Source organism: Ascaphus truei, chromosome 1 (genome assembly GCF_040206685.1).
Source record: "Ascaphus truei isolate aAscTru1 chromosome 1, aAscTru1.hap1, whole genome shotgun sequence".
In the NCBI taxonomy this organism is placed as follows: domain Eukaryota; kingdom Metazoa; phylum Chordata; class Amphibia; order Anura; family Ascaphidae; genus Ascaphus; species Ascaphus truei.
Window position 1 is genome coordinate 501,497,677 of NC_134483.1, and position 26,928 is coordinate 501,524,604.

Genomic DNA, 26,928 nt, shown 5'->3' on the forward strand with positions numbered 1-26,928 from the left:
GCATGAGCGCCGGGTGTCCTGCAACTTGCGGACACGCGCGCGGGGGGGGCGCAATTGCGGGAAAGTTAAAAATGTTATTTACAAAAGCGCCGAGCATGTGTGCCCGCGCATCGCGTGTGCCGGAACACATATATATATATATATATATATATATATATACACACACACAAAAGTTACCGCGCCAAGCGCGGACTCAGCTTAAATCTTCGACTGAGCCTCTGCTTTAACCACTTGTGCTGAAACTGGGATATCCTGAAAACCTGATGATGGGGGGACTAGAGTTGAGCTGCCCTGTCCTACAGTACAAAAAACAAGGAAGCCAAGACAGAAGCAATAAAACACATTGTTTATTTGTTTATTTACCAACCCACTTGGTTTTATCTTAACAGGAATCTCGATATTTCTCCATACATAGTAGATTATATACTAAGAGTTGTTAAACAATTGTCCCATCACTTATTCACCACATAAAAGGATCTGTCAATCTGTGCAATTCCCAAACTCAAATTGGGATAGGACATAAAGGGGTTGGGTTACCCCCCACATGGTACCTTACATATATTAGCCCCTGTAGCACTAAATAGCTTGTGCCATGAATCCTGTCAGCACTGAAATACTTTATAACCCTTAACCCCACAGTAGCAGATTTCCTCATAGCCCTTAACCCTACAGTGATAGGCGTCCTTATATCCCTTAATCCTACCGTGACAGGTCTCCTTACTGTATATCCCTTAACCCTACAGTGACAGGTGTCCTTATATCTCTTAATCCTACAGTGACAGGTGTCCTTATATCCCTTAACCCGATACTGACCGATATACTTATATCCTTTAACCCTACAGTGACAAATGTCCTTAAATCCGTTAACCCTTCAGTGACAAGTGTCCTTAAATCTCAATCCTACAGTGACAGACGTCCTTATTTCCTTTAACCCTACAGGGACAGATACCTTTATTACAGTGACAGGTACCTTTATATCTCTTAACCCTACAATGACAGGCGTCCTTTTAGAACCCTTAACCCTCTCAGCAGTGCAGGGGTTAGAGGTGACAAAGCCCATAGTAACCCACAGGGCCCTACTTCTCAGTCAGTGCCGCAGCTGCAGGGGCTGCATACTGGTTTCATCTCTTTGCTACATTTCCCGGAACTGCTCGCTCCTTCTGGCAGCGAAAGGGTCAATGCCGCCGCCCTACACCCGGCCCTGCTGCCCCGGTACACCCCGGCCCTTCTGCCCCGGTACACCCCGGTCCCCGGCCCTGCTGCCCCGGTACACCCCGGTCCCCGGCCCTGCTGCCCCGGTACACCCCGGTCCTGCTGCCCCGGTACACCCCTGTCCCCGGCCCTGCTGCCCCGGTACACCCCGGTCCCCGGCCCTGCTGCCCCGGTACACCCCGGTCCTGCTGCCCCAGTACACCCCTGTCCCCTGCCCTGCTGCCCCGGTACACCCCGGTCCCCCCCTGTCCCCGGCCCTGCTGCCCCGGTACACACCGGTCTCCCCGTCAGGCCCGGCCCCCGCTGCCTGGAGCAGAGACTCCGCCTGCTGCTGGAAGCGGCGCCTCATCCCCTGCAGTTCCCTGTCGTCCAACAGCGAGGCCATCTTCCCCACTGAGGTCGGCGGAATCGGAAATGACGACAGAGTGAGTCTGGTGACGCGTCGCTATGGAAACGATAGTTGCAGTTGTCAGAAGGGGGCTAATGTTTAGTTAGGAGGGGGCACCGCAGTAGTGGTCAGGTTGTCTCGTTGATTGAGGTAGTGGATCAAGTGCTATTAACAATACTGTGCTTCATATCACAGAAGGGGATACGTTGTTGGCGCTATATAAATACAATTATCCAAGGGAACCGTCTCTCCCACAAAGCCCCATATTAAACTCATGGGAGGGATGTGTTCAACAGGCACAAACTGAGAGATCCATGACTTTATTTTTTTAAATCCACGATATGAAGTTAACACATTGTTAACAGCGTGATTCCCCCTCCTGTATATCACATAGGGGTTTAAAACTAGAGACAGAACATGAAACACAGACAGAGCTCAGTGCTACATCCAAAAACACCAATAAACGGGACAGTGCCTAAATATATATATATATATATATATATATATATATATATGTATATATATATATATATATATATATATCTTTTGAATAAAATGGTCTTTTAGTTTAATCCTTTGGCCAAAGTGTTGTAAGCCCTTGAGCCCCTCCAAGGCAGGCCATGTCTCAAGGGTTATTTTGGGGGTTCAATATGAGCTTATAGGGGTCGTGTATGCTGTATATTACATATGGGTGTAAGAGTATGTTTTTGAACATTGGGTTATATTCTAGTAGTTGCGGGTTTTGCTATTCTGTGTAAGTTCTCGCATGTCCAAACCACAACGCGGGAAAGCCTTTTTTTAGAAGCCGTTTATTCTGCAGATCCGAGCGGGATCACCAAAAAGAGTCAAACTCGCATATCTTGCAAACTCGCTGGGATTCTAGTATCTCTTTTAAGTACCAAAGCTAAATCCGCTTGTAAAATCTCACCTTTTTTATTAGCACATCAGACTGGTACCACAACAAGCAAAATACATTAATTCTGGTGTGCTCAACATGCAGTTAGTGATGAAATGTGCCTTATCAAGTAGTCTACTTTAATTTATGCCATGTACTTTAAATCAGAAAATATATGGAGCCCTGTTTAAATGTCCATACAAATAAACACATTCCTAGGAGGTTTGCAGATAGAAAGGAACGCACGCACGCTGTGGGAACTGGAACCTAGGAGAGGCAGGATCCAAGACGGATGAGCTGACAGGGGTAAGCTACGTGCCTCTGAGCCCTGGCTGTTATTGTGGTCCCTTCACACTCTCCGTTTGCTGTTCCCTCTTGTCATTATACTTACACTTTTGTTGTTAACATATCCAGCCTCACGCCTGAGCGCATGACAGTAATAGATCTCTGGACATTCCTAGGAGGTACCTGTTTACAATTATCTTCCACCTCGTCTCCTAAAAATTACAGGTGAACGCATTTAAAGGCAAATGTCCTAATTAGCTGGCAAATTAAACCCCCAAGCAAACACACTTCCTCTTTGCCAATATGGATTTGTTCAGCATGAGCTGGGACATGTGCTTCATGTGATGCAAGAAGAGGAGTGCGTGGTACTGCCTAGGAGAGTGCACAGGCCATGCTTCTATTGTCCCCGAACTACCTTGGAGGGCATCACAGAGCAGGAGGATGTGAGCAAATACAGGATGAGCTCAGCAGCCATATTAACTCTTTATTAGGAGTTAAGTGGAGACTCCGAGCCCCTGACAGGCAGAGACGTACAGTCCCTGACCATGTAAAAATGCTGAACTCATTACATTTACTCGCTTATGTGTCTCCGTCAAGTCTGGGCATAGTACTTGGGGAGTCGCAGCCCAAAGTTTTGCGTGCTTTTTGCTCAACAGACGTGCTAGGAATTATATACATTTTCTTAGTTAGAAGAGTGGTGGGAACTCTAGAAAGGCATTTTACAACATAGCCGGGCTAACGAATACTATAGGTGCAATAGGTGGCACACGTTGCACTGACCCAGCAACGTGAAAGCGAGGTGTTTCGCAACCGCAAACACTGCCACTCCCTCAAGGTGCAAGTTGTGTGTGATGCGCACATGAAAATTCTGAATGTGGTAGCCAAATATCATCATGTTTCCTGTCACGATTCATATATGCTGCGTCACTCATCAATCTTCCGTACATTTGAGGCAGAGAAATACGGCACAGGATGGCTGTTGGGTGAGTAAAGTGAATAGCAAAGGGCGAGAGACACTTACTTGTAGGTTAGGAATGTTGATGTTTTTATGACCAATATTGGCACAAATTAAGGGTAACATTTACTAGACTATTTAAAGCCTTCCACATAGCATATATCAGACATATTAAACAGCTGAGTGGTTTAATTGCACTTGCATACACACATTGGTGTAATGTCTTGAAACTGATCATAGTGCTAGAATAGTCAGTCACTAAATGATGACGCTAAATGCATGCTTTTTGTCACTAACTCTTGTACTGATTTTAAGAAGTGCACTATTTGGCAAATCCTGTCCTAAACAACCGACATGTCATGTAGTAAGGATATTCCTGCTTCAGCTCAGATGGTTCAATCCGTATGTATGAGCCACTGATTAATGCACCTGGGATGATCATAAATATCAGAAATGTTGGCCATTCTGGAGGAGTGTTAACCACTGTTTCATTTAATAGCACATTATATATACCTATGTGTAGCAGGGTCCCCTTACATGCCCACAGGAGGGAGAGCTGCCTCTGCAAAGTCCCTACATTGCCCCGTCGGATCGGGAGAAGTTGCGGTGGCCATCTTGGAATTTCTCTGCATGTAAGGAGCAGAACTACAACTCCCAGAAGCCTCAGGGTTGGTCACATGGGCCGTCGAAGCCATAGGTGAAGGCGCTGCACTGAGAGAGCTCACCCCAGGCTCCCAAAGGCGGAGGCCCAGGCCTCCTGTGAGCATACAGGTACTAGCAGCACAATCGCCAGTGGTTTCCCTTAGGCATAGGGAAAAGGGGTTACATATGTAACCACATAAGTACATTGTAAGATGTTGCTTCATATTCACCTCCACTGTCTTACAGGTGGTGTAGGATATGAAAACCGGGTGGGGCTCTTTACTGTATTGGCTTACACTCAAACCACTGGTTGTTATAATGTGGCACACCCATCCACACGCTCGGTTATTGAGAGGATGTTTGGACTGTTAAAAAGTCTGTTCAAATGTCTGGATAGAAATGGGGGTACAGTACTTGCCTGAGAAGGTGTCTGATATACAGTAGTCATTGCTTGCTGCATTCTACACAATGTTGCGCTATGTCAGAATCTTTCAGGCAACATAGATGCGAATCTGAAGACTGATCCTCATGTGGCTGCTGCAGGGTTAGGGAGCACACACCTAGGGGGAGCAGGCCCGGGAGCATGTCATGCAGCAATCTTTAGCATGTACTGTAAGAAGTTTTGCATCATTATACAGTGTCAGATTTCCTGTTAGGCCCGGGCCTAAGGTGGCAAAATTTGGGGGAGGCAAAATTTCCACCCGCATACGCTTTTTCCACGCTCTCAGGCCTATCAGACTTAATGGGAAGGCACTTACATGTGTCGACCGCCTCCTTGCTGCTGCCCTCGTGTTCCTTTGGAGTCCCAGCGTCAAATGATGCAGCGCGATGTCACACTGCCATGGCAACGCGCCGATGTGCGACGTGACATACGCGGCGTCATTTGACGCTGGGATTCCAAAGGAACAGGAGGGCAGCAGCAAGGAGGTGGCTGACACAGGCAAGTGCCCTTATATAGTGTCATTATATCTAAATGTGTTCTCATTACTAATGTAATGTGTACATTACTTATGTACTGTATTTTTTTTTTTATCATAGGAGCTACTGCAGATGCTACATGGGCCACACATTCCCTGTTCCGTGCAATTGCTATTTTTTGCAGCTATAGCCTATCCACAATAGGTGACTATCTGGCAATGGGATGTGAGGGATTATCCCCTTCTTCCTCCCCATGCCCATTAACCCCCACCACACCCCTGGAAGTTATACTATATGCTTGCAGGGGAGGGGGGTTCATGGTGTGCATGGAGATTAAAAAGGGGCAGTTATGGGCTTTTTCTCCATTCTTTGTAAAGTGATGTAACTTTTGACAAAATTGTCTTTTTTACTTCTAACATAATACAATTTCTTAGCTGTACCTAAAGTATGAATGCACTATATCTGTACATTATATTTTGCACTAAAATAACTTCCAACACTTTTTGAAGTGAAACTTCCTTAGTGGCACCTCATTCGTGATGGGGCAAAAAAGAATTGTGGAGACAGAAATGAAACGGATGTGACGTCAGTGCTGGCAGTTGAGGCCGGGCTGTGTTCTGGCTCAGCCCGACCCCAACACTGACATCACACCCGCTCCACAAATCAGATGCGGCGGCGGCGGCGGCGATAGCCGCCGGCGCCGCTCCTAACGGCCGCTGCTCCCCCCACATGGCTGATGACATATGCGGCGGCGGCGGCGATAGCCGCCGGCGCCGCTCCTAACGGCCGCCATTCCCCCCGCACATCCGCTGCCAAGCCGCGCATGCTCAGTAATCATGGGGACTGGAGGAAAGCCACGCATGCGCAGAAGCGGTTGGCAGCGGCGCCGTTCCCCGCCCGCTGCCACGGCTATAAACATGTGTTGCCGTTCCCCGTCGGCTGCCCGGGACAGCAGAGACCGCCCGACCGGGACAGCAGAGACCGCCCGACCGGGACAGCCCCCCCCCTTTCCTAACCCGAATGGGACCTCCCTCCCAGCCCACACATGTGCCCGCCTAACTTCCACTACCGCTGCCATGCCGCGCATGCGCAGAAGCGGCTGGCAGCGGCGCCATTCAGCCCTCCAGTGACGCGGGCGTTTGCGGGCCCCCCAGGAAGCGGTGTTACAAAAACCCGGGCGCAACCCGCGCGGACCCCCCCCCCCCCGGACCCCCCACACACTGACGGACCCCCCCGGACCCCCCACACACTGACGGACCCCCCCACACACTGACTGACCCCCCCCGGACCCCCCCACACACTGACAGATCCCCTCAGACCTCCACACACACTGACTGACCCCCCAGACCCCCACACACACTGACTGACCCCCCCAGACCCCCACACACACTGACTGACCCCCCCAGACCCCCACACACACTGACTGACCCCCCCAGACCCCCACACATACTGACTGACCCCCCAGACCACCAAACACACTGACTGACCACCCCAGACCCCCACACACACTGACTGACCCCCCAGAGACCCACACACACTGACTGAACCCCCCAGACCCCCACACACACTGACTGACCCCCCCAGACCCCCACACACATTGACTGACCCCCCCAGACCCCCACACACACTGACTGACCCCCCCAGACCCCCACACACACTGACTGACCCCACCAGACCCCCACACACACTGACTAACCCCCCAGACCCCCACACACACTGACTGAACCCCCCAGACCCCCACACACACTGACTGAACCCCCCAGACCCCCACACACACTGACTGACCCCCCCAGACCCCCAAACACACTGACTGACCACCCCAGACCCCCACACACTGACTGACCCCCCAGAGACCCACACACACTGACTGACCCCCACACACACTGACTGAACCCCCCAGACCCCCACACACACTGACAGACCCCCACACACACTGCCTGACCCCCCAGACCCCCACACACACTGCCTGACCCCCCCAGACCCCCACACACACTGCCTGACCCCCCCAGACCCCCACACACACTGACCCCCCCAGAGCCCCACACACACTGACTGACCCCCCAGACCCCCACACACTGACCCCCAAGACCCCCACACACACTCACAGGCACACGCACACTTAGTCACACTCACACGCACACTCACAGTCACACGTACACTCAGTCACACTCACAGTCAGACGCACTCAGTCACACTCACAGTCAGACGCACACGTACAGTCACACGCACACGCATAGTCACACGCACAGTCACACGCACACGCATAGTCACACGCACAGTCACACGCTCAGTCACACGCACACTCTCAGTCACACGCACACTCTCAGTCACACGCACACTCTCAGTCACACGCACACTCTCAGTCACACGCACACTCTCTGTCACACGCACACTCTGTCACACGCACACTCTGTCACACACGCACTCTCAGTCACACGCGCACTCTGTCACACGCACACTCTGTCACACGCACACTCTGTCACACGCGCACACTCTGTCACACGCGCACACTCTGTCACACGCGCACTCTCAGTCACGCGCACTCTCAGTCACACGCGCACTCTCAGTCACACGCGCACTCTCAGTCACACGCGCACTCTCAGTCACACGCGCACTCTCAGTCACACGCGCACTCTGTCACACGCGCACTCTGTCACACGCGCACTCTGTCACACGCGCACACTCTCAGTCACACGCGCACACTCTCAGTCACACGCGCACACTCTCAGTCACACGCGCACACTCTCAGTCACACGCGCACACTCTCAGTCACACGCGCACACTCTCAGTCACACGCGCACACTCTCAGTCACACGCGCACACTCTCAGTCACACGCGCACACTCTCAGTCACACGCGCACACTCTCAGTCACACGCACACTCTCAGTCACACGCACACTCTCAGTCACACGCACACTCTCAGTCACACGCGCACTCTCTCAGTCACACGCGCACACTCTCAGTCACACGCGCACACTCTCAGTCACACACGCACACTCTCAGTCACACGCACACTCTCAGTCACACGCACACTCTCAGTCACACGCACACTCTCAGTCACACGCACAGTCACACGCGGAATTCACACTTAGTGCAAATAGCTAATACAGGGGATGTGTGCCGAGCACGCGCATTCTAAGTCAAATTTATTTGCGTTTTGTCATTGAGATTGTATTTTGATTTTTAATTAAAACATCACCAACACAAATACAATTTCTGTGACAAAAGTCAAAGAAGTTTCACTTACTATGCGCGTGCTCAGCACACACAGCTTTTTTATTATTGGCTTTTGATACCTGGGTATTGGCTCTTTATTGCCTCTAAGATTTCTAATCGCAGCATTGTTTAGCTAATTTCAATGTCCATTTTCTGCTTGTTCGGCAACCATATTGACAATATTGGATAAATATAATGTTACATGTGTATGTGTTGAGAGGAAACTAAACGCTGCATGTATGTGGTAATTAGCCCTGCGTTAACAATACATTAACAATACTAAACACCGGCATTACTAAACCTTACGGCCCACCTGTGTTTGATGCTCTTACATTAATAATCAAGTAACCTCATCCCATTGTGCAAATGTTGTACCGGGAATGTCTTCTTTTTTTTTAATGTTGGTCTTGTATACTCTATTGCAATACATGGGACAACACGGAAGACTAATGAACACCATTGGCAAGGAAACCATCTGTTTAATAGTGCAACTTAGTTTTTTCATAAGTCTTTACTATCTGTAGCTATTCATTAACCCCCAAACACATTTTAAAAAATTTATTGTTAAGAATCGGTGCACACATGTATGTTAACTTTTGCTATATTATGGGTTGAAGATTAGCCAACAAGATTTTCAGACCACATCTTTCAACATAATACAAATGTTGGATGCTGTGTTTATACGTAAGCTTCCGCAGACACTATCTAAAAAGGCTCTTCCTCTCAATAGATCCCCCAACTACAAGACAATGAACTTATGGTGGACAGAGCGTTGGGACCGAGATTTGACAATCCTAAAAGAAGCAGAGATGTGGTTCTAAGGCTCCATCAATATACGACCAAGAAAAAGATTATAAAGGGATGCAGAAATAGAAGCTCAATTGATTTTAAAAACGACTCTATCCAGATCTTTCAGGACCTGTCCAGACTGACAATCGATCGATGAAGAGGACTGCGCCCAGTAACAGCGATACTTCAGGGAAAAGGGATTTGATATCGATGGGCTTTCCCATTCTGTCTTGTAGTCAATCATGAGGGCAAACAGATCTCATTCCGTTATCCTGAGGAATCTGCTCTTTTTCTGTCAGTTTTAAATCTGGACCCCAAAGATAGATCAGACCGGAAACGAGGAGCTTGTGGTGAGACTATGGACTATGATCGATCGAGGAAGCGATGGCCCGGAGATGAGAGTTAATATTGGCTGTGTCTTTGGAGAGGCCCCGCTGAGTCTGAAGCGGTTTCCCCTGCTGGTGGTCAGGCAACGCGTGATGACGCAAAGAAATCTATGTTGGAACTCCAGCTGTCGTTTTTTTTTCTCTCCCCCTTTTTGTTTTTCATATTTTATTATAGGGATGGTTCTATCTGTGACCTGGGGTCTGCCGCTCGCGGCCCGAGCCCTGATCTGTCACAGATGATATATCGATGAAGCTGGAGAATGAGTGGACTAGGGTGGTGGGTGAGTTGGCCTCGGTCCTAGGATTATGAAGCAACAGATTTCTGGGGGGCTGAACACAACTCTTACACCCAGGTTACAGACACAAAGAACGGTAAGTTCCATGGAAGGACAAGAGCAAACTCTGCCTGAAATTAATTGGATTCTATACATTTATAGTGGTATTATAGTAGGAAAAGCTACATATGTTTATGTGGTGCACAATAAGCAGGAATTGTATTTATTACTTTTCTATATTCTGACCAAGTTACTCAGGCGGTCAAGAGGGGCGGGGAGTGGGAGGGAGACCTGCATGCCCGATGCCAGGGCGCCCCCAGAAAGGCCATATGCCCGCCTGACCGCAAAAATGGGATGAGTGGCTTGTTACACTCATCTTATCATTTTGATTTTATTGTATTAGGTTTCCCCAAAGTGGGGAAGTACCCTCTTTCCTCCTCCCCCCCCTATTTGTACCCCACAACCATCAAGCTTTTCCAAGCACAACTTTCACATGAGAGAGATATGACACCGGAAATGGCTAGCCAAGTTCCATTGAAATTAGTGTCCCTGAATGTTAAGGGTCTAAGTACTAATAGTAAACGTAGATTGACCCTAACAGAATACAGAAAACTGAAAGCAGATACTTTCTTTCTGCAAGAGATGCACTTCGATACCCAGGAACCCCCAAACACCTTAGCAGGACATTCCCTATAGCATTTTATTCATCTTTCAACCATAAGAAAAAGGGGGTTGCGATTTTGATCAAACAAGATATCCCATTCCAGACACTGGAGGTCAAGAGAAACCAGGGAGGGATGTCACTTGTTGTCAATGGTCTTCTCTCAAATCTACATATTACACTTACATACAATTACAAAAAGACATGCCCGGCGCTAGTACCTTACAAACGCAATGAATATTGCACTATTTGACGAATATAGTCCACCACAAATGTCCACAAATAAGTGTCAATTTGAAATGCTGCCAATCCTGGGTCTTTGCTGGTTAAAGATCCTCTTGTGACGTTTCAGGGGATTCCTTCCCCTTCTTTCTCTCCCTCTGTCCCCTCTCTTACCAATCCCTCTGCACTTTCCCACTCCTGTCCCGCTCGTCTTCCTCTCTCACTGCCCCATTGCCTCAGCGCATGCCCCGCAAGTCTCGCGGTCCCCGAGCCCCTGCGGCAACGCTCCCCGCTCCCAGACACTCTCTATGCCCGCTGCCTGTACTTCACCTCCGGTGGCGGTCCCGTCCGGTCCTCTGCTTCTCTCCGCTGGGGTGCCCGCGGCGCTCCGTGCGCCTGGTGACGCAGCCTGTGCGCGCGCACCCTCAGCTTACAGAGGGCGCGCGCACACGCTCCTCTTCTAAGCCCTGTCACTCTCCTGACTCCTCCCATTCCCTGCAGGCTATCTCGCTCTCTGATCGTTCTGTCTCCTCCTCTTCTCTCCCTGACTTATCCTTGTTGTCTCCCACTTCTCTCTCTGCTCATCCCCTCTCTCCTATTGGTGTATCTTCCTTTATTATCCCTGTCTGTCCTCTCTATCATCGCTCTGCATAGTTCCTGTTTCCCTGTGTGTGCTGACCTATGCTGTGTTCCTGCTTGTACCTGCTCCTGTGTTACTTTGGATTTCCCTGGCTTTGACCCCTGCTTGTCCTGTACTACCCTGCTCTCTGTACCCCTTGAACCTAGCTACGAACTCTACTTTGCTGACCTCTGGAATCCTTGGACCTGGCTTTGAACTTCGACTACTCTGCTCTCGGGACCCCTGGACATTGGCACATGGACACGACCATTTTTACGTTTAACCCTACAAGACGTTGCAAGTATCCTAACCACTTTTCCAACAGGCCCAGCAACGCTATACAACACTCCGGGCTTGCTCCCACTGCTGTGGGTGTGTGGTGTAATACCGTTCCCACCTCAGTATTGGGGTCTTGCCAGGTCTGCGGGCATACAGACGTGACATTATGCAGAGCCCAACAAACGCAGACCCCCCTGAGGTGGGTACAAGTATTTCCATAGAGGCCTTACAATTTGTCAGTAACCAGTTGTCTACTATCTCCCAGCAATTGGCCAAGTTCTCCCCTCAGGAGAGCCCCATGGCTCCTACGCCACCGGTTGCCACTAACTATGCCAGCTCTGGGCCCCGTATTCCTTCACCGGATCGCTATGATGGGGACCCCCTCGCCTGCCGCGGTTTCTTAAACCAATGCGAGGTGCAATTCGAGATGTCCCCCTCCCTGTTTTCCACTGGGCGTGCTAAGGTAGCGTATATCTATGCCTTGCTCACCGGAGACGCTCTCGCCTGGGCCTCCCTCTTGTGGGAGCGCAAAAGTGAATTAACGCAAGATTACTCTCTTCAGATGCAAGTTTCAACTTGTATTCGATACTCCTGCACGGCGCGAGACAGCCGCTTTCTCTCTTTTTCACATTTCACAGGCCCAAAGATCTGCTGCCAAATACGCCATTGAGTTCCGTACGCTAGCCGCTGAAACCCAATGGAATGATGAGGCACTCGCCGCCGCGTACTGGCACGGACTCTCAGAGACGTTGAAAAACGATCTAGCTACTCATGCCCGGCCTTCATCCCTGGAGGAGTTGATTACCCTGAGCGTACGCATGGATCAGCATACTCAGGAGCGACGGCACGAGAGGCACGTTTCTCGCTCTCCTTCTTCTGTTGTTTCTCACAGGTCACCTACAACACCCCTCTTGGCACTGGAGTCTCTGGAGCCGATGCAGGTCGGCAGTCAGCAACTTCGGGTCACGGAGAGAGCGCAACGTCGTCTGAATAGACTTTGCTTCTACTGTGCTTCTCCGGAACATCGTCTCCAGAATTGTCCCCTGAAGCCGGGAAACGGGCACACCCAGTAAAGGTAGAGGGGCTTCTACTGGGTACTGTCTCTCCTTGCCCCTCTCTCCCCGAAGCTTTCCCAAAGAAGTTTCTGCTTCCTGCTACTTTGGAGGGTCTGAACCTTTTCCTGCAGGTCGAAGCTTTTATCGATTCGGGATCTGGTGGTAACTTCCTGGACCAGAAGTTCGCGTCGGAGAATCAAATCCCCATGGTCAGAAGAAATGCTCCTCTTGGCCTCGAGGCCATCGACGGCCGACCACTCCAGCCGGAGTTTATCATTTGGGAGTCTATTGCTCTCATACTGACCTTGGCTGACGGTCATAAGGAGGTAATAATCTTCGATATTTTTCAATCTCCTACAGTGCAAATTATTTTAGGATTGCCTTGGCTTCAACTCCACAATCCGCGCATTGACTGGACCGGTACTCTGCCTCTCCAGTGGCCTTCGTCCGCAGATGCCGTTCCTGCGGAGTCTCCTGTTGCAGTGCTTGCCGGTCTGGATTCCGTTCCTTCTAATCTATTGATCCTGCCTACCGTGTATCATGAGTACTTGGATGTGTTCAACAAGGTACAAGCGGAGGTTCTACCTCCCCATCGCCCGTACTATTGTCCTATCGATCTGATTCCTGGGACCATCCTGCCTAAGTCTAAGTCATATCCCCTCTCCGTCCCAGAAACCGAGGCCATGACGTCCTACATTCAAGAAAATTTGGAGAATGGATTCATCCGCAACTCTACCTCCCCTGCCGGGGCTGGCTTCTTCTTTGTGAAGAAAAAGGATGGATCACTTAGGCCGTGCATTGACTTCCGCGGACTCAATAAGATCACAATGAAGAACCGGTATCCCCTTCCGCTTATCTCTGAACTGTTCGATCGTCTCCAGGGGGCCTCTATCTTCTCAAAGCTCGACTTAAGAGGCGCCTATAATCTCATTCACATAAGGGAGGGGGACGAGTGGAAAACAGCATTTAACACACGATCAGGACATTATGAATATCTTGTTATGCCCTTTGGTTTATGTAACGCTCCTGCCGTTTTTGAAGAGTTCATGAACGCCATCTTCCGCGATGTATTGGGAACATTTGTCATAGTCTATCTAGATGACATTCTTATTTTCTCTAAAAGTCTGGAGGAACACATTCAACATACCAAACCAGTGCTTTCTTGGCTCCGTTCTAATCACCTATATACCAAGATGGAGAAGTGTTTGTTCCACCAGACCTCTACTGCCTTCTTAGGCTACATCATCTCCAGCCAAGGTTTCTCCATGGATCCAGAAAAACTGAAAGCTGTTCTTGATTGGCCGCTGCCTAATTCACTCAAGGCTGTGCAGCGTTTTCTCGGCTTTGCCAACTATTACAGGAAATTCATCAAAAAAAATTCTTCTATTGCTCTTCCCATCACCGCATTGACCAAGAAGGGCACCGATACCACTTCCTGGTCCCCGGAGGCTATTCTTGATTTTGAGGTACTCATGAAGGCTTTTGTTTCCGCACCCATCCTTCGCCATCCGGATACCTCCCTCCCCTTCACTTTGGAGATCGACGCCTCGGACGTAGGAGCCGGCGCAGTCCTTTCCCAGAGGACTTCTCCCCAAGAGAAACTCCACCCCTGGGGTTTTTTTTCGTGGAAATTTTCATCTGCCGAAAGGAATCATGATGTTGGTAATCGTGAACTTTTGGCCATAAAACTGGCTCTTCAAGAATGGAGACCAAAAAGCGCACCAGCACAAACGGAGCAGGAAAAAACCAGAACAAAAAAATGATTAAAAGGGCACTTTAATGTGGCAAAAGACCCATCCAATGCATTTCGAACGTCGCAGCGTTCTTTTTCAAGTGCCCTTTTAATCATTTTTTTGTTCTGGTTTTTTCCTGCTCCGTTTGTGCTGGTGCGCTTTTTGGTCTCCCTTTTCCCTGTATTGCATTGAGTAGCTGCACAGCTTGCCTGCCTGCCCTACCAGGATGTGAGTATTTGCATATTTTTCAGGGGAACCTGCCAATGAGACATATGGTGAGTGGGTTGCACCACACACCACCTGTCTTCAGGAGGATAGTACCCATTATATGACACAATAGGTACTATATCAATTGTTAGTACCCTGGTACAGTGGTCTGGCTTATTATCATTTTGAGATATACCTGCATTTGAGCGCTTCAGCTATTTTCCATCTTCAAGAATGGAGGCATCTTTTGGAGGGTTCCAAGGAACCAGTTGCTATTCTCACTGACCACAAAAATTTGTTATATATCGAGGGGGCTCGTCGCCTGGGATCCCGCCAAGCTCGGTGGTCTCTCTTTTCCCGCTTTAACTATACTATTTCATATATTCCTGGTACCATAAATGTCAAAGCGGACGCGCTCTCTCATCAGTTCGCCACAGAAACCGAAGCTAATGAAACCACGGAGCCTATTCTTCCTGCCAAATGTATAATTTCTGCTAACAACTTCGATGTGTTGGACGAAATCAGCAAAGCTCAAGCTCATATTCCCAGCAGGTTCAGGGTACCAGAAGGACGCCTATATGCAGCTCCACGCTTTCGCCATAAAATTTTACTTTGGGGTCATTCTTCTAGAGCAGTCCGTCATCCAGGCTTCAAAAGGACAGCAGATCTCATTAAACGGACATTTTGGTGGCCAAAGATGAACAAAGATATTCTCGACTTTACCACTGCCTGCCCTGTATGTGCCCAGAGTAAAACATTCCATCACAAACCTTCAGGACTTCTCTTACCTCTTCCCATTCCTAAACAACCCTGGAAACATATATCGATGGATTTCATTGTCGAATTGCCCAATTCCAAAGGAATAAACACCATTCTGGTCGTAGTGGACAGGTTCTCTAAACAAGCACACTTTATTCCCCTCAAGGGTCTTCCTAATTCTGCCACTTTAGCTGATGTCTTTTCCAAATAAATTTTCAGGTTACATGGCGTTCCCATTTCTATTGTCTCTGACCGTGGATCTCAGTTCATCTCTAAATTCTGGCCAGCATTTTCCCAAAGACTCGGAATCTCTCTCTTGTTTTCCTCAGGATCGCATCCTCAAACCAATGGTCAAACCGAAAGGATGAATCAAACTCTAGAACAATATCTAAGATGCTTCATATCTGACTCACAGGACAACTGGGTGGACCTTTTGCCATGGGCCGAATTTGCTATCAATTCTCTCAAAAACGAGTCTACTCAAGAGTCTCCCTTTTGTATTAACTTTGGTTTCCACCCCAGTAACCTTCCTCTCTCGCCTTCTCCTTTGGGCGTTCCTGCGGCCGACTCTCATGTTGCTAATCTACAGGAATGGTGGGAAAAAATCCTCAAAACTCTACAATCTGCGGTTGCCAAACAAAAGACCAAGGCTGATCGTCATCGTCAACCTGGGCCTTCTTTCAAACCTGGTGACAGGGTGTGGTTATCCTCAAAGAATATCAGGCTTAAAACGCCATCACCTAAATTATCTCCGAGATTCCTTGGCCCATTCAAAATATTAGAAAAGATTAACCCAGTAGCTTACCGTCTTGACCTGCCTCCCACCATGATGTTTCCTTCCGTGTTTCACGCTTCCCTTCCCAAACCCTTTGTGCAAAGTTCTCATTTTCCTGTTCCCTCTAGGAAACCCAATCCAGTCTCCACCCTAGGACAACAGGAGTACGAGGTCCAATCCCTCATTGATTCCCGCTGGTCTAAAAACAAACTCCAGTTCCTGGTCCACTGGAAGGGCTATGGTCCGGAGGAACGTTCGTAGGTACCAGCACGTCATATCCATGCCCCAAGATTACTCCAACAATTCCACCAAAAATTTCCGCTTAAGCCTTGGTTGGATCGCTCGGAGATCGATCCTCAAAGGGGGGATACTGTGACGGTTCAGGGGAATCCTTCCCCTTCTTTCTCTCCATCTGTCCCCTCTCTTACCAATCCCTCTGCACTTTCCCACTCCTGTCCCACTCCGTCTTCCTCTCTCACTGCCCCATTGCCTCAGTGCATGCCCCGCAAGTCTCGTGCACCCGCACGGTCCCCGAGCCCCTGCGGCAACGCTCCCCGCTCCCAGACACTCTCTATGCTCGCTGCCTGTACTTCACCTCCGGTGGCGGTCCCGTCCGGTCCTCTGCTTCCCTCCGCTGGGGTGCCCGCGGCGCTCCGTGCGCCTGGTGACACAGCCTGTGCGCGCGCACCCTCAGCTTACAGAGGGCGCGCGCACACGCTCCTCTTCTAAGCCCTGTCACTCTCCTGACTCCTACTCCCATTCCCTACAGGATATCTCGCTCTCTGATCCTTCTGTCTCCTCCTCTTCTCTCCTTGACCTATCCTTGTTGTCTCCCACTTCTCTGCTCTCTGGACCCATGGACATTGGCACATGGACACGACCATTCTTACGTTTAACCCTACAAGACATTGCAAGTATCCTAACCACTTTTCCAACAGGCCCAGCAACGCCATACCACACTCCGGGCTTGCTCCCACTGCTGTGGGTGTGTGGCGTAATATCGTTCCCACCTCAGTATTGGGGTCTTGCCAGGTCTGCGGGCATACAGGCGTGACACCTCTTATTCGAAAAGGTCAATCCTAGTGCGAAGCATACAAGAACATTTTCTTGTATGCTTCGCACTAGGATTGTCCTTTCCGAATAAGAGGATCTTTAACCAGCAAAGACCCAGGATTGGCAGCATTTCAAATTGACACTTATTTGTGGTGGACTATATTCGTCAAATAGTGCAATATTCTTTGCGTTTGTAAGGTACTAGCGCTGGGGATGTCTTTTTGTAATTGTTTCTATTTAACTAGTTGTAGGAGACAACTTGTAACTGTTATCCCCTGGGCTGCTTCACCCAGTCCAATTATCCTTAGTGAACAAAGAAGAAGTGATAGTGCGCAAACTAAATATAAAACGTGACGTGGTAGGTGAAGGATATGTGAAATAAATAACTTAACCTAGAATTGAGCGTCTGCAGCTGTGATGGAAGGGGGGGGGCTCAGAAACCCCCTGGAGCTAACAAATGAATACAAAAAAGACACAGCGCACAACGCTCATAGTGCATTACAGAATATTATTGACATAAATAGTAAATGGGTGAGTAATGTGCGTACATCAATTACAATAATAACGAGCAGTTTCGGGATATTTTACCCAACGCCTCCGGAGACCAGAATAGGTGTCCTTGCAGGGGTGATGCTGCTGTCCTCGATGGTGCAGGGTCCTATTGAGGTATGTGCACAACCTCTGCTGTTCCTTGCTCCCCTAAGCACAGGCAAAACTGGGAGCTGCTGATTCCTGCAGTGCTTCAGCAGGGCCGTTTTGGGCATCAGCTGGGCGCCAGCACTCTCCTCCGTGTGGTGCGCTTCCTGGATCGTGACGTCACCACGGGGATTCGGCGCCGCTCAAACAACAGTCAAAATAGCGCAGTAGGGTGCTAGTAAGGGGCTAGAGCACTAGTACAACTGTCCTACGCGTTTCGAAACGGAACGTTTCTTCATCAGGGACTAATATTGAGTGGATTCGGGTAAAAACTATATATCCCGCGATCGTACCTCATTGGCTAAGCCCTTGGTTCTATTGTCCAATAGGGAACCAACGGGGGCGGGATTAAAGTCCCGAATAATTGATTATGTGTTTTTATACCATGTTTTTAATACCTTTTTCTCTATTTTAGCCCATCAATCGCGTCTTGGTTAACATTGTTCTTGTTATTAAAGTTTGTTCAAAGATTTTTTTCATATGTTAACCTTAGCTAGTGACGTTATGCCCTTCGGGACTTTAATCCCGCCCCCGTTGGTTCCCTATTGGACAATAGAACCAAGGGCTTAGCCAATGAGGTACGATCGCGGGATATATAGTTTTTACCCGAATCCACTCAATATTAGTCCCTGATGAAAAAACGTTTCGTTTCGAAACGTGTAGGACAGTTGTACTAGTGCTCTAGCCCCTTACTAGCACCCTACTGCGCTATTTTGACTGTTGTTTGAGCGGCGCCGAATCCCCGTGGTGACGTCACGATCCAGGAAGCGCACCACACGGAGGAGAGTGCTGGCACCCAGCTGATGCCCAAAACGGCCCTGCTGAAGCACTGCAGGAATCAGCAGCTCCCAGTTTTGCCTGTGCTTAGGGGAGCAAGGAACAGCAGAGGTTGTGCACATACCTCAATAGGACCCTGCACCATCGAGGACAGCAGCATCACCCCTGCAAGGACACCTATTCTGGTCTCCGGAGGCGTTGGGTAAAATATCCCGAAACTGCTCGTTATTATTGTAATTGATGTACGCACATTACTCACCCATTTACTATTTATGTCAATAATATTCTGTAATGCACTATGAGCGTTGTGCGCTGTGTCTTTTTTGTATCCAATTATCCTTAGTTGGGTGATTGGGGGGTTTATTTTTGGTAGCACTCTTGGATTTATACATCATAGTTTGTTATTCACTATTCATTATCATAGCTTGTAATATTTTTATTTTTATTGCAAAATTTAGGTCTAGCGCTTTTTTGAGGTTTTAGTTAGATTTGTTTTTGTCTACATATTACACTAGTGAAGATATACGCGCCTAACGAGGGACAAATTGATTTTCTAAGGGAAACATTGGAGTCAATGGGGGATAAACGAGAACAGTTCTATATTGTTGGAGGTGATTTTAATATGGTCCCGGATGTGGACAAGTCCACACATCCAGGTCATTCACACTCTGCAGTGACATACAGTATAGCAAAGAAATTGCTAATCAAAGAATTTGGTCTGTTGGGCGCCTGGCGTTGCACGCATAAAGGGCAGAGAGATTATTCCTTCTATTCGCCCCCACGATTCATATTCTAGAATCGATTAATATTTTTTTATCTCCAAATATCCTAGAAGTATTGGTCCACTCGGATATACGGCCTATCACGTGGTCAGACCACGCCCCGGTAGCTATCCTGATTGCATCTTAGCGAATGGTGGATCAATCATTTAATTGGAGGATGAATGATTCTTTACTAAATTATCCGAAGATTAGGACACAAATTGGAGACTCACTTAAAAATTATTTTCGGTCTAACAATGGGTCTGTAGAATCAACAGAGGTTCTATGGGAGGCACATAAAGCCACGATTAGAGGACAGTTTATTTCAATAGCATCATACAGAAAGAGAATAAAAATGGAAAAACAAAAATATTTAACGGAAAAAATTATAAATTGAAAAGCTCACAACATTTTTTTTTTGAGTAAAGTGTATCGAATTTAGAACAAGGCAAGGGAGGAACTTAAGAGGTTACAATTGGAGGATGTAGAGAAGGTCCTTAAATGGACTAAGCAGACGTATTATGATAAGGCAGATCGTCTATTAGGAAACAAACTTAGTGGGATCAGGGCGAGGGCCTCGGTTATTAGGAAACAAACTTAGTGGGATCAGGGCGAGGGCCTCGGTTCCCGCTATTAGGTTAAAAAGTGAAGGAGTGACTTACAACCCCTCAAGGATCGCAGAGGAATTTTACAATCTAGATAATTCAACCCCGAATGCTAAAGTTCCGGGCTTGACACAGATTGAGGATTATCTGAGAGATTGTGCCCTCCCAAAATTGACGGAGGAAGATCATAAGATTTTAAATGCAAAAATGACTCTGGTTGAATTGGGGAGAGCGGTTGGCTCTTTGAAAACATCGAAGGCACCAGGCCCAGATGTTTTTTCAAATCTGTATTTTAAAACTTTTATAGGAATTTTAGGGCCTTGTCTGTTGGATGTATTTAATGATTTTCTCAGTGGAAAACAAATCCCTCCACAGATGACGAAGGCCAATATAGTGGTGATCCCTAAAGAGGGAAAGGACCCTTTATGTTGTGGTAGCTAAAGGCCAATCTCACTGCAATCACACAGATTTGAAAATCTATAGCAAAATTTTAACCAACAGGTTGAATCCAATACTCCCAAGACTAATTCACTATGATCAGGTGGGATTTGTGAGCAAACGCCAGGCGTCGGACAATACAAGAAAAAATATTAATGTTATTGACCAGATACATAAGTCTAAACTGAAAGCTATGCTGCTGAGCCTTGACGCGGAGAAAGCGTTTGATAGGATAAGGTGGAATTTCCTAGATAAAACACTAGAGGCATTTGGATTTTCCAAATAGTTTTTTTTTTTTACAGGCAGTTCGTCGCCAACAGCCACCTTGAAGATTCCAGGTGGGGAGGGAAAACTAATTACAATTAAAAATGGGACTAGGAAGGTGTGCCACCCTTCTTTTCGCTCTGACAACCGAGCCTCTCACGGCCACCACAGAGGCTCCACAAATATACAAGGGATTAAAAAAAGATGTGTGCTACAAAATATTGCTGTTTTCAGATGATGTTATTCTTACTATATCTAGCCCATTGACATCCCTTCCGTATCTGCAGTCCACCCTTAGTGTGTTTGGTGAGCTCTCTGAGTATAAAGTAAATATGGGAAAATCGAAAGCTTTACATTTGACGTTAACTGAAAAGCTGGTTGAAGTGTTTAAACGGCACTTTGACTATAAATGGAAAAAGACCAAATGGAAATATCTAGTAATTTCTTAGCAGAGATTATTTTATTATATAAATATAATTACCCCGACCTATTCAAAATAAAAATAGATCTACAAGCCTGGAATTAAAAAAAGATCTACAAGCCTGGAATTCTCATTGTATTTCCTGGATAGGGCATATAACTGCAGTTAAGCTGAATATTCTCCCTAGACATTTGTACTATAGCTCAACCCCATCATAACGCGATCCGTTACAACGTGAATCCGCTTATAACGCGATGCAAGCGTGGCTCCCAATTTTCGTATGTATGAATACTTTACAATATGATTATTGGTATCTTAAATACTTTATTGTACAATGCATACAATTGTACATTATTTATAACGCGATCTGCTTATAACGTGATGTGATTCTTTAGACCCCAAGTACCGCGTTATAAGGGGGTTGAGCTGTATTTTCAGACATTACCGATATCTGTCCCACACTCAAATATAAAAGAAATTCAGAATCAATTTATGCAGTTTATTTGGAAACACAAACGACCATGACTAGCTAGGGCAATTATGTTGGACGCTAAGGAAGGAGGTGGTATGGCTGTCTCAAATATTCTAAAATATTATATAGCCTCCCATATGAAACAAATAGTTTACTGGCACTCCCTGAGAGGAGTATATGCCTGGGTGGATCTGGAGATCTCGCTAAAATGCCCAGTTGGATTGCCTTTATTATGGTCGAGCTCTGGGACGGGGCCCGGGAGACAGTCAGAGCTGACAGTAATTGAATTTACTTTGAACATTTGGCAGATGGCAAAAAAAAAGTATAAGGTTATGTCAACCCCTTCAAGGCTCGCGCCCCTGTTCGGTAACCCAGGGTTTACCCCAGGCTTTCAGGGTCGGGGTTTTGAAATTTGGAGACCGAGGGATTCTGGAGGTAGGAGATTTGTTAGAAAAAGAGAAGTTAATGTCTTTCGAGGAATTGATGAGAAAGTATGGTCTGTCCCAAATTGAGCTGTTTAGGTATATGCAGGTCCGACATTTTGTGTCAGGACTTCTATGATTAGGAATTTCCTTGATATACACAATTTTTGAAGATCTACAGTATGTAAAACAACAAAAATCAGAGATTTGATATCTTCTTTGTACCAGGGGCTAACCCTAAAAAAAGGATATCCCAAACCATAAATACATGGATCAGTGGGCTCTGGATTTCCAGACTGAAATAACAAGGGAGGACTGGGAAGATATATGGGAGAATGCGGGTAAAACCAATTTTGTTACGTTGGTATTACACCCCCAAAAGATTAAAACAGATGTTACCGGCGACCTCGGATAGATATTGGAGGGGCTGTGTGTAACGCGTAGCTCCCCACAAATGAGGCGCGACCGCGAGACTGAGGTAGGGATTGCTAAAGAACGCCGACCACAAACTCGAGGGCGCGTCTAGAGTGTAGTATAGTCTTGCAGGCCGGGTCAGGGTTCTAGAGGACAGCGTAAATGTGGTACTTGCCGGGTCTAGGAGTGGAGAGTAGCGGATCGTTGGGGGACGTAGCCGGAGTCAGGATTGGAGAGAGTAGAGTCGTCGTAAAGCCAAAGCCAGGGTCAGTGCAGGAGAGAGCAGGATCATCGTATTCCAAAGCCAGGGTCAGTGCAGGAGAGTATCCCAAAGTCCAAAACAGGGTAAGGCAGCAAGGTAAGAGGCAGACAGGCAGGATGCAGTGAGATTCAGCATCACAAACAGAAGTTATGCTCGGCAAAGAAGGAGAGTTCAGACAAGTTATTTAAAGGACCTCCCACCAATGGGAGGCATCCAGGAAGCAGAAGCACACTCTCTAATAGGCTGCTGGATCGTGCAGGTGCGTCCTGTTATACAGCTGATTGAGGTAGAGCCTCTAGAGAGAGAGAGAGCCTGCACTGCGCGTAACCCGCGCATCATGCTGGCGACCCAGTCGCCAGCCATTCGTGCGCGCCACAGTACCCGCGTCAGTGGGGGGGCGGAGACCTCACATGTTCTTGTATTCTAAACCTAAGTGATCTAATAGTACGGCCAATATACGATTTTTTACAACCACATTGTAAGTGGTAAATAACATTGCTAGTATAGCAGTTAATGAAGCTACCAATACGAACATTTTTATTGTTAACAAAGATAGTTGTAGTAGTGTTAGCATATTTACATATGGAACACCTTCCACAGGGAAAAAAAGCCTTTTGGAACACCTCTCACTTGGGAATTCCGAGGGATTGAATGAAATAAACTTGGTGAAAGATGGGATGCCAACGTTTTGGCTTTTTTATATACAAACCTAGGGCCTCCCTGTATAATAGGGGCAATGTCCTTATCCAATGTGAGTATCTTCCAATGTTTGAGGAAAATTTCACGAATGGATTGTGATTGTCTATTAAAAGTAGATATGAATAAGGGACATGTAAGGTCATTATTAGAATAGTGTTGTGATCTAAACAGATCTAAAACAGGACTGATTTATGAGTGCTGGTGCTCTTCTCAAAATATATGAGAATGATCAGCAGTATATGCTTAATCCCCTCTAAAACGGTTCCTTTTGAATTGAGGGTTATAAACCGTCCCATATAACCACAAAAGATTTTCACTTCGGAAAAGGTTTTTGATTGCACCATCAGGGGTTTGTTTCTCCTACAAACGATGCTTCTAAAAAAAGATTGTAAACAATATAAAGAAAATAAATTCCTATGCTTGGCACTTGGCTTAGAGCAAAGTGCTTACATTTATATTCTGACTAAGATGAGTCAGGGTGTCTCTTGTGTTTTAGTGGGGGGAAAACATTATTTCCCCCCCTCTTAAAATGTGTCAAACTGAATTATGGGAGGAGGAAGCGTATATAAATAGGGGTGCACCCTCAATTTTAAGCCATTGTGTTGTAGGCACAGTTTTGCTGTAAGCTGGTTGGGAGGCCGCTGTAGTACTATAGGTCATACATTTAAACATTTGTTTAATCTTTAAGCAGGAAGTGGGAGTGGCAGTATTTCTACCTCCTGTTTCGAATTGTTTGGAATCCGGGGACCGGATTCAGGTTGAATCCATCGACAGATTCAATGTTAAAACGTTCCGTGCATTCGAATTTAAGTTGAATCGGTCAACAGATTGTTTAAAATCCATGCGGCTGAGACCCAACGATAGATTTTGAAGAATCTGGGAAGCCTTTAAAATGAAGCAATCGAACAGTGGATTTAATTCCGCAGATCGGGTTAGGCCAGGAAAGCCTGGGAAAATCAACGGAATGGATTCAGACAAATCCGCCCGCTAATCAAGGACAACCAGCTGTCTCGCACAGGTTCGCTAAACCTGCAGCTCAGCCTTTTGGTGTGTTCAATTCTGGTGTCACTTTTTAGATGTAACCCCGCATGCCCATTAAACTGATTGATTAGGAAACTTTGGTAAAGTAAACCACTGACAGCCAATTTTTTCTTTTCATCTCTTCTGCTGGAGCATGGCTTCTGTCTCTAAATTGCTAAATTGAAAGTTGGTTACAACCACACACAGGAATGTGATTGGTAATAAAGTGACAGAAGTCCTCCACCATACAGTAAAGACACAAACCTACAGTATCAATGTATTCACATATCTTGGTTATGTTCCCCAAACCACATCTAGTCTAATGCAAGAATTACAAAATGTAAAATCTCTGAACACCAAATTCTTAGGGGGATAACGCTATATTGTCTGATGTTGCCAATTAGTGTGGGTGTATGGGCAGTTGGCCACTTCAGACAATTTAAATTTACCCTCTGAACAATTTGTATTAAAACCTTTATGGCTTCTCCTTCCAGAGTCTATGGGGCTTATTAAACTGTGCAGTGCCGATCGGGGCACTATTGTACGGAAACAATAATTAATTGAAATCACAGGCAGTTTCTGTATGATAGTGCCCCAATCGGCACAATTGCAGCTTAATAAATAGCCAAAAATCAATAGCTCTGTAAAATTGCCATTTGCCTTCAACCCCATTCCCTCATGGTGCCTCTTATTAAACCCCGCTGTTCCAGGAGCTCAGGTAGCTGCTCTTTTCCAAAACACTTGTTTCCCCCTAAGGATTTCCCCTTGTTATTACTCTACTCTGTTGCCAATGAAAGTCAATATCTTGTTACTGACTTCATGTTGAATGAAAACAATGTGTAGGATTCTGTTGCTAGGGCAAAAGAGGAAAGGGGGAAAAAGCACTGTAATCGCCAGGCAACAAAGAAGCTATACAGAGGAGTGGGCAACCCATGAAGGCATATAGAGTGCATTCAGATAGAGTACAAGATTATTTATATGCATGCAGTATAAAAACTCACTCCAACAGTAGGTGAATATGTGTGATAATTTTACTAGTTTTCACGTTGCAAATACTGTAAAAAAATATTACATTACATTTTTTTACCAATATGCAATATGAAAATCAGTGTACAGTAGTATAATTAAATGTACTATGAATAGGATACCTATACCCACCAGGCCCTTACAACCTTTTACCCTTCTTTCTTCCCCCCCCCCCCGGGCCCATATCTCCCTATAATACCCCCTAGGCCCAAACTGCCTTAAACCCAGAGGCCCACACTGCCTTATACCCGCTGCCCAGGCCATACCTCCTTATACCCCGCACTCCCAGGTCCATACCTCATAACATTCCCCCACCCCCAGGCCCATACCTTCTTTTTTCTCCTGCCCCCTAGGTCCATACCTTTTTACCCCTTCCCCCCCCCCTCCCCCTTCGATTCCCCTTGGGGGGGATTGCTTCTTACATTTGTCCTGTGCTCAACGATTTCTGTTGGCTGTGTGCTGGTGGGAGATTTAAATCTTAATTTTGTTTCCCCAGCAGTGGATGGTACTGGCGGCACTTTCGGATGGGTCCCCTAAGTTGAAATGTGGATCAGCCACCAAAGCCCCCTGTTTTCCACCTGTAGCCAGGTCACCTGATGGCTATTATTCTGCCCTTGAGCTTGCAGTAAACCCTGGTACAATCAGGTTGCCAGTAGTTGATATGGGGTTTTCCCCCTCCGAGTAGCTGCACTTGAGTGACAGCGGGTGGCGGTGACATCAGGCCTGGGCATGACCAATCATGAGTCAGACCTGGTGCCCTCCTCCTGGCTGTACTTAAGGCCAGTACTGCTCCAAATTTGTTAGTTGTACCTTCCCTCCACTGAGGAAGGCAGGTCACACAGTGGAAAGGCTGAGATTGGGCCTTCTCCAGTCCTCTTCCCTCCGGGGGGGAGTGAGTGTGGACCATACCTCCTGCCTCTGCTAGGTAGGCAGGGAAGAGCTAAGACGACTGCGGTTGCCCTTGGCCTGTAGTGACGGTCCAAGGACCATCATCCAGTGATCGCTATGAGACTGCATCGGGCAGAGGCCTGCCGTTCCTGTACTGTACAGAAGAGTAATAAACTTTTCCTGTTTGCATATACCTCCGGCCTGGTGCGTGACCTTACTGGGGGGAGAGGTAATGGTTCTACCGTGGGAGATCACCTTCAGTTTTCTTGAGCCTACGGCAGATGGAGGCAATGCACTCCTAAAGAGATATGTAGGGTATGAACCCCAAAAGCCTAGTCCTGTGTCGCCTCTACCATCGGCGGACGACCAGCAGGTATCATGCACCACACAATCAGTTATGGCCAAATCTCCCACCGGGTGGGGGAAACACCGTTAAACA

The 26,928-nt window shown here is 47.3% G+C and overlaps 1 protein-coding gene and 1 long non-coding RNA gene across 4 annotated transcripts in view; one reads left to right on the forward strand and one right to left on the reverse strand.

Annotated features, from left to right (window-relative positions):
• The window catches only part of TMEM128 (transmembrane protein 128), a 28,585-nt gene extending 26,949 nt beyond the window's left edge, over positions 1 to 1,636 (reverse strand). The window contains exon 1 of the mRNA XM_075569403.1: positions 1,489 to 1,636. Coding sequence (XP_075425518.1) covers positions 1,489 to 1,597 — 109 coding nt within the window. The 5' untranslated portion in view covers positions 1,598 to 1,636. The remainder of the gene's footprint in view (positions 1 to 1,488) is intronic.
• Positions 1,637 to 1,681: 45 nt separating this feature from the next.
• LOC142465452 (uncharacterized) lies at positions 1,682 to 23,898 on the forward strand. 3 transcript variants are annotated; one of them, XR_012787884.1, is made up of 6 exons: positions 1,682 to 1,750; positions 2,715 to 3,763; positions 4,283 to 4,506; positions 5,416 to 5,499; positions 9,242 to 10,058; positions 20,904 to 23,898. It is a non-coding gene; the product is annotated as an uncharacterized LOC142465452 (long non-coding RNA). The 3 variants fall into 3 exon arrangements; XR_012787883.1 differs by lacking the exon at positions 1,682 to 1,750 and having other exon boundaries at positions 2,163 to 3,763; XR_012787885.1 differs by lacking the exon at positions 1,682 to 1,750 and having other exon boundaries at positions 2,163 to 2,801.
• Positions 23,899 to 26,928: the final 3,030 nt, after the last annotated feature.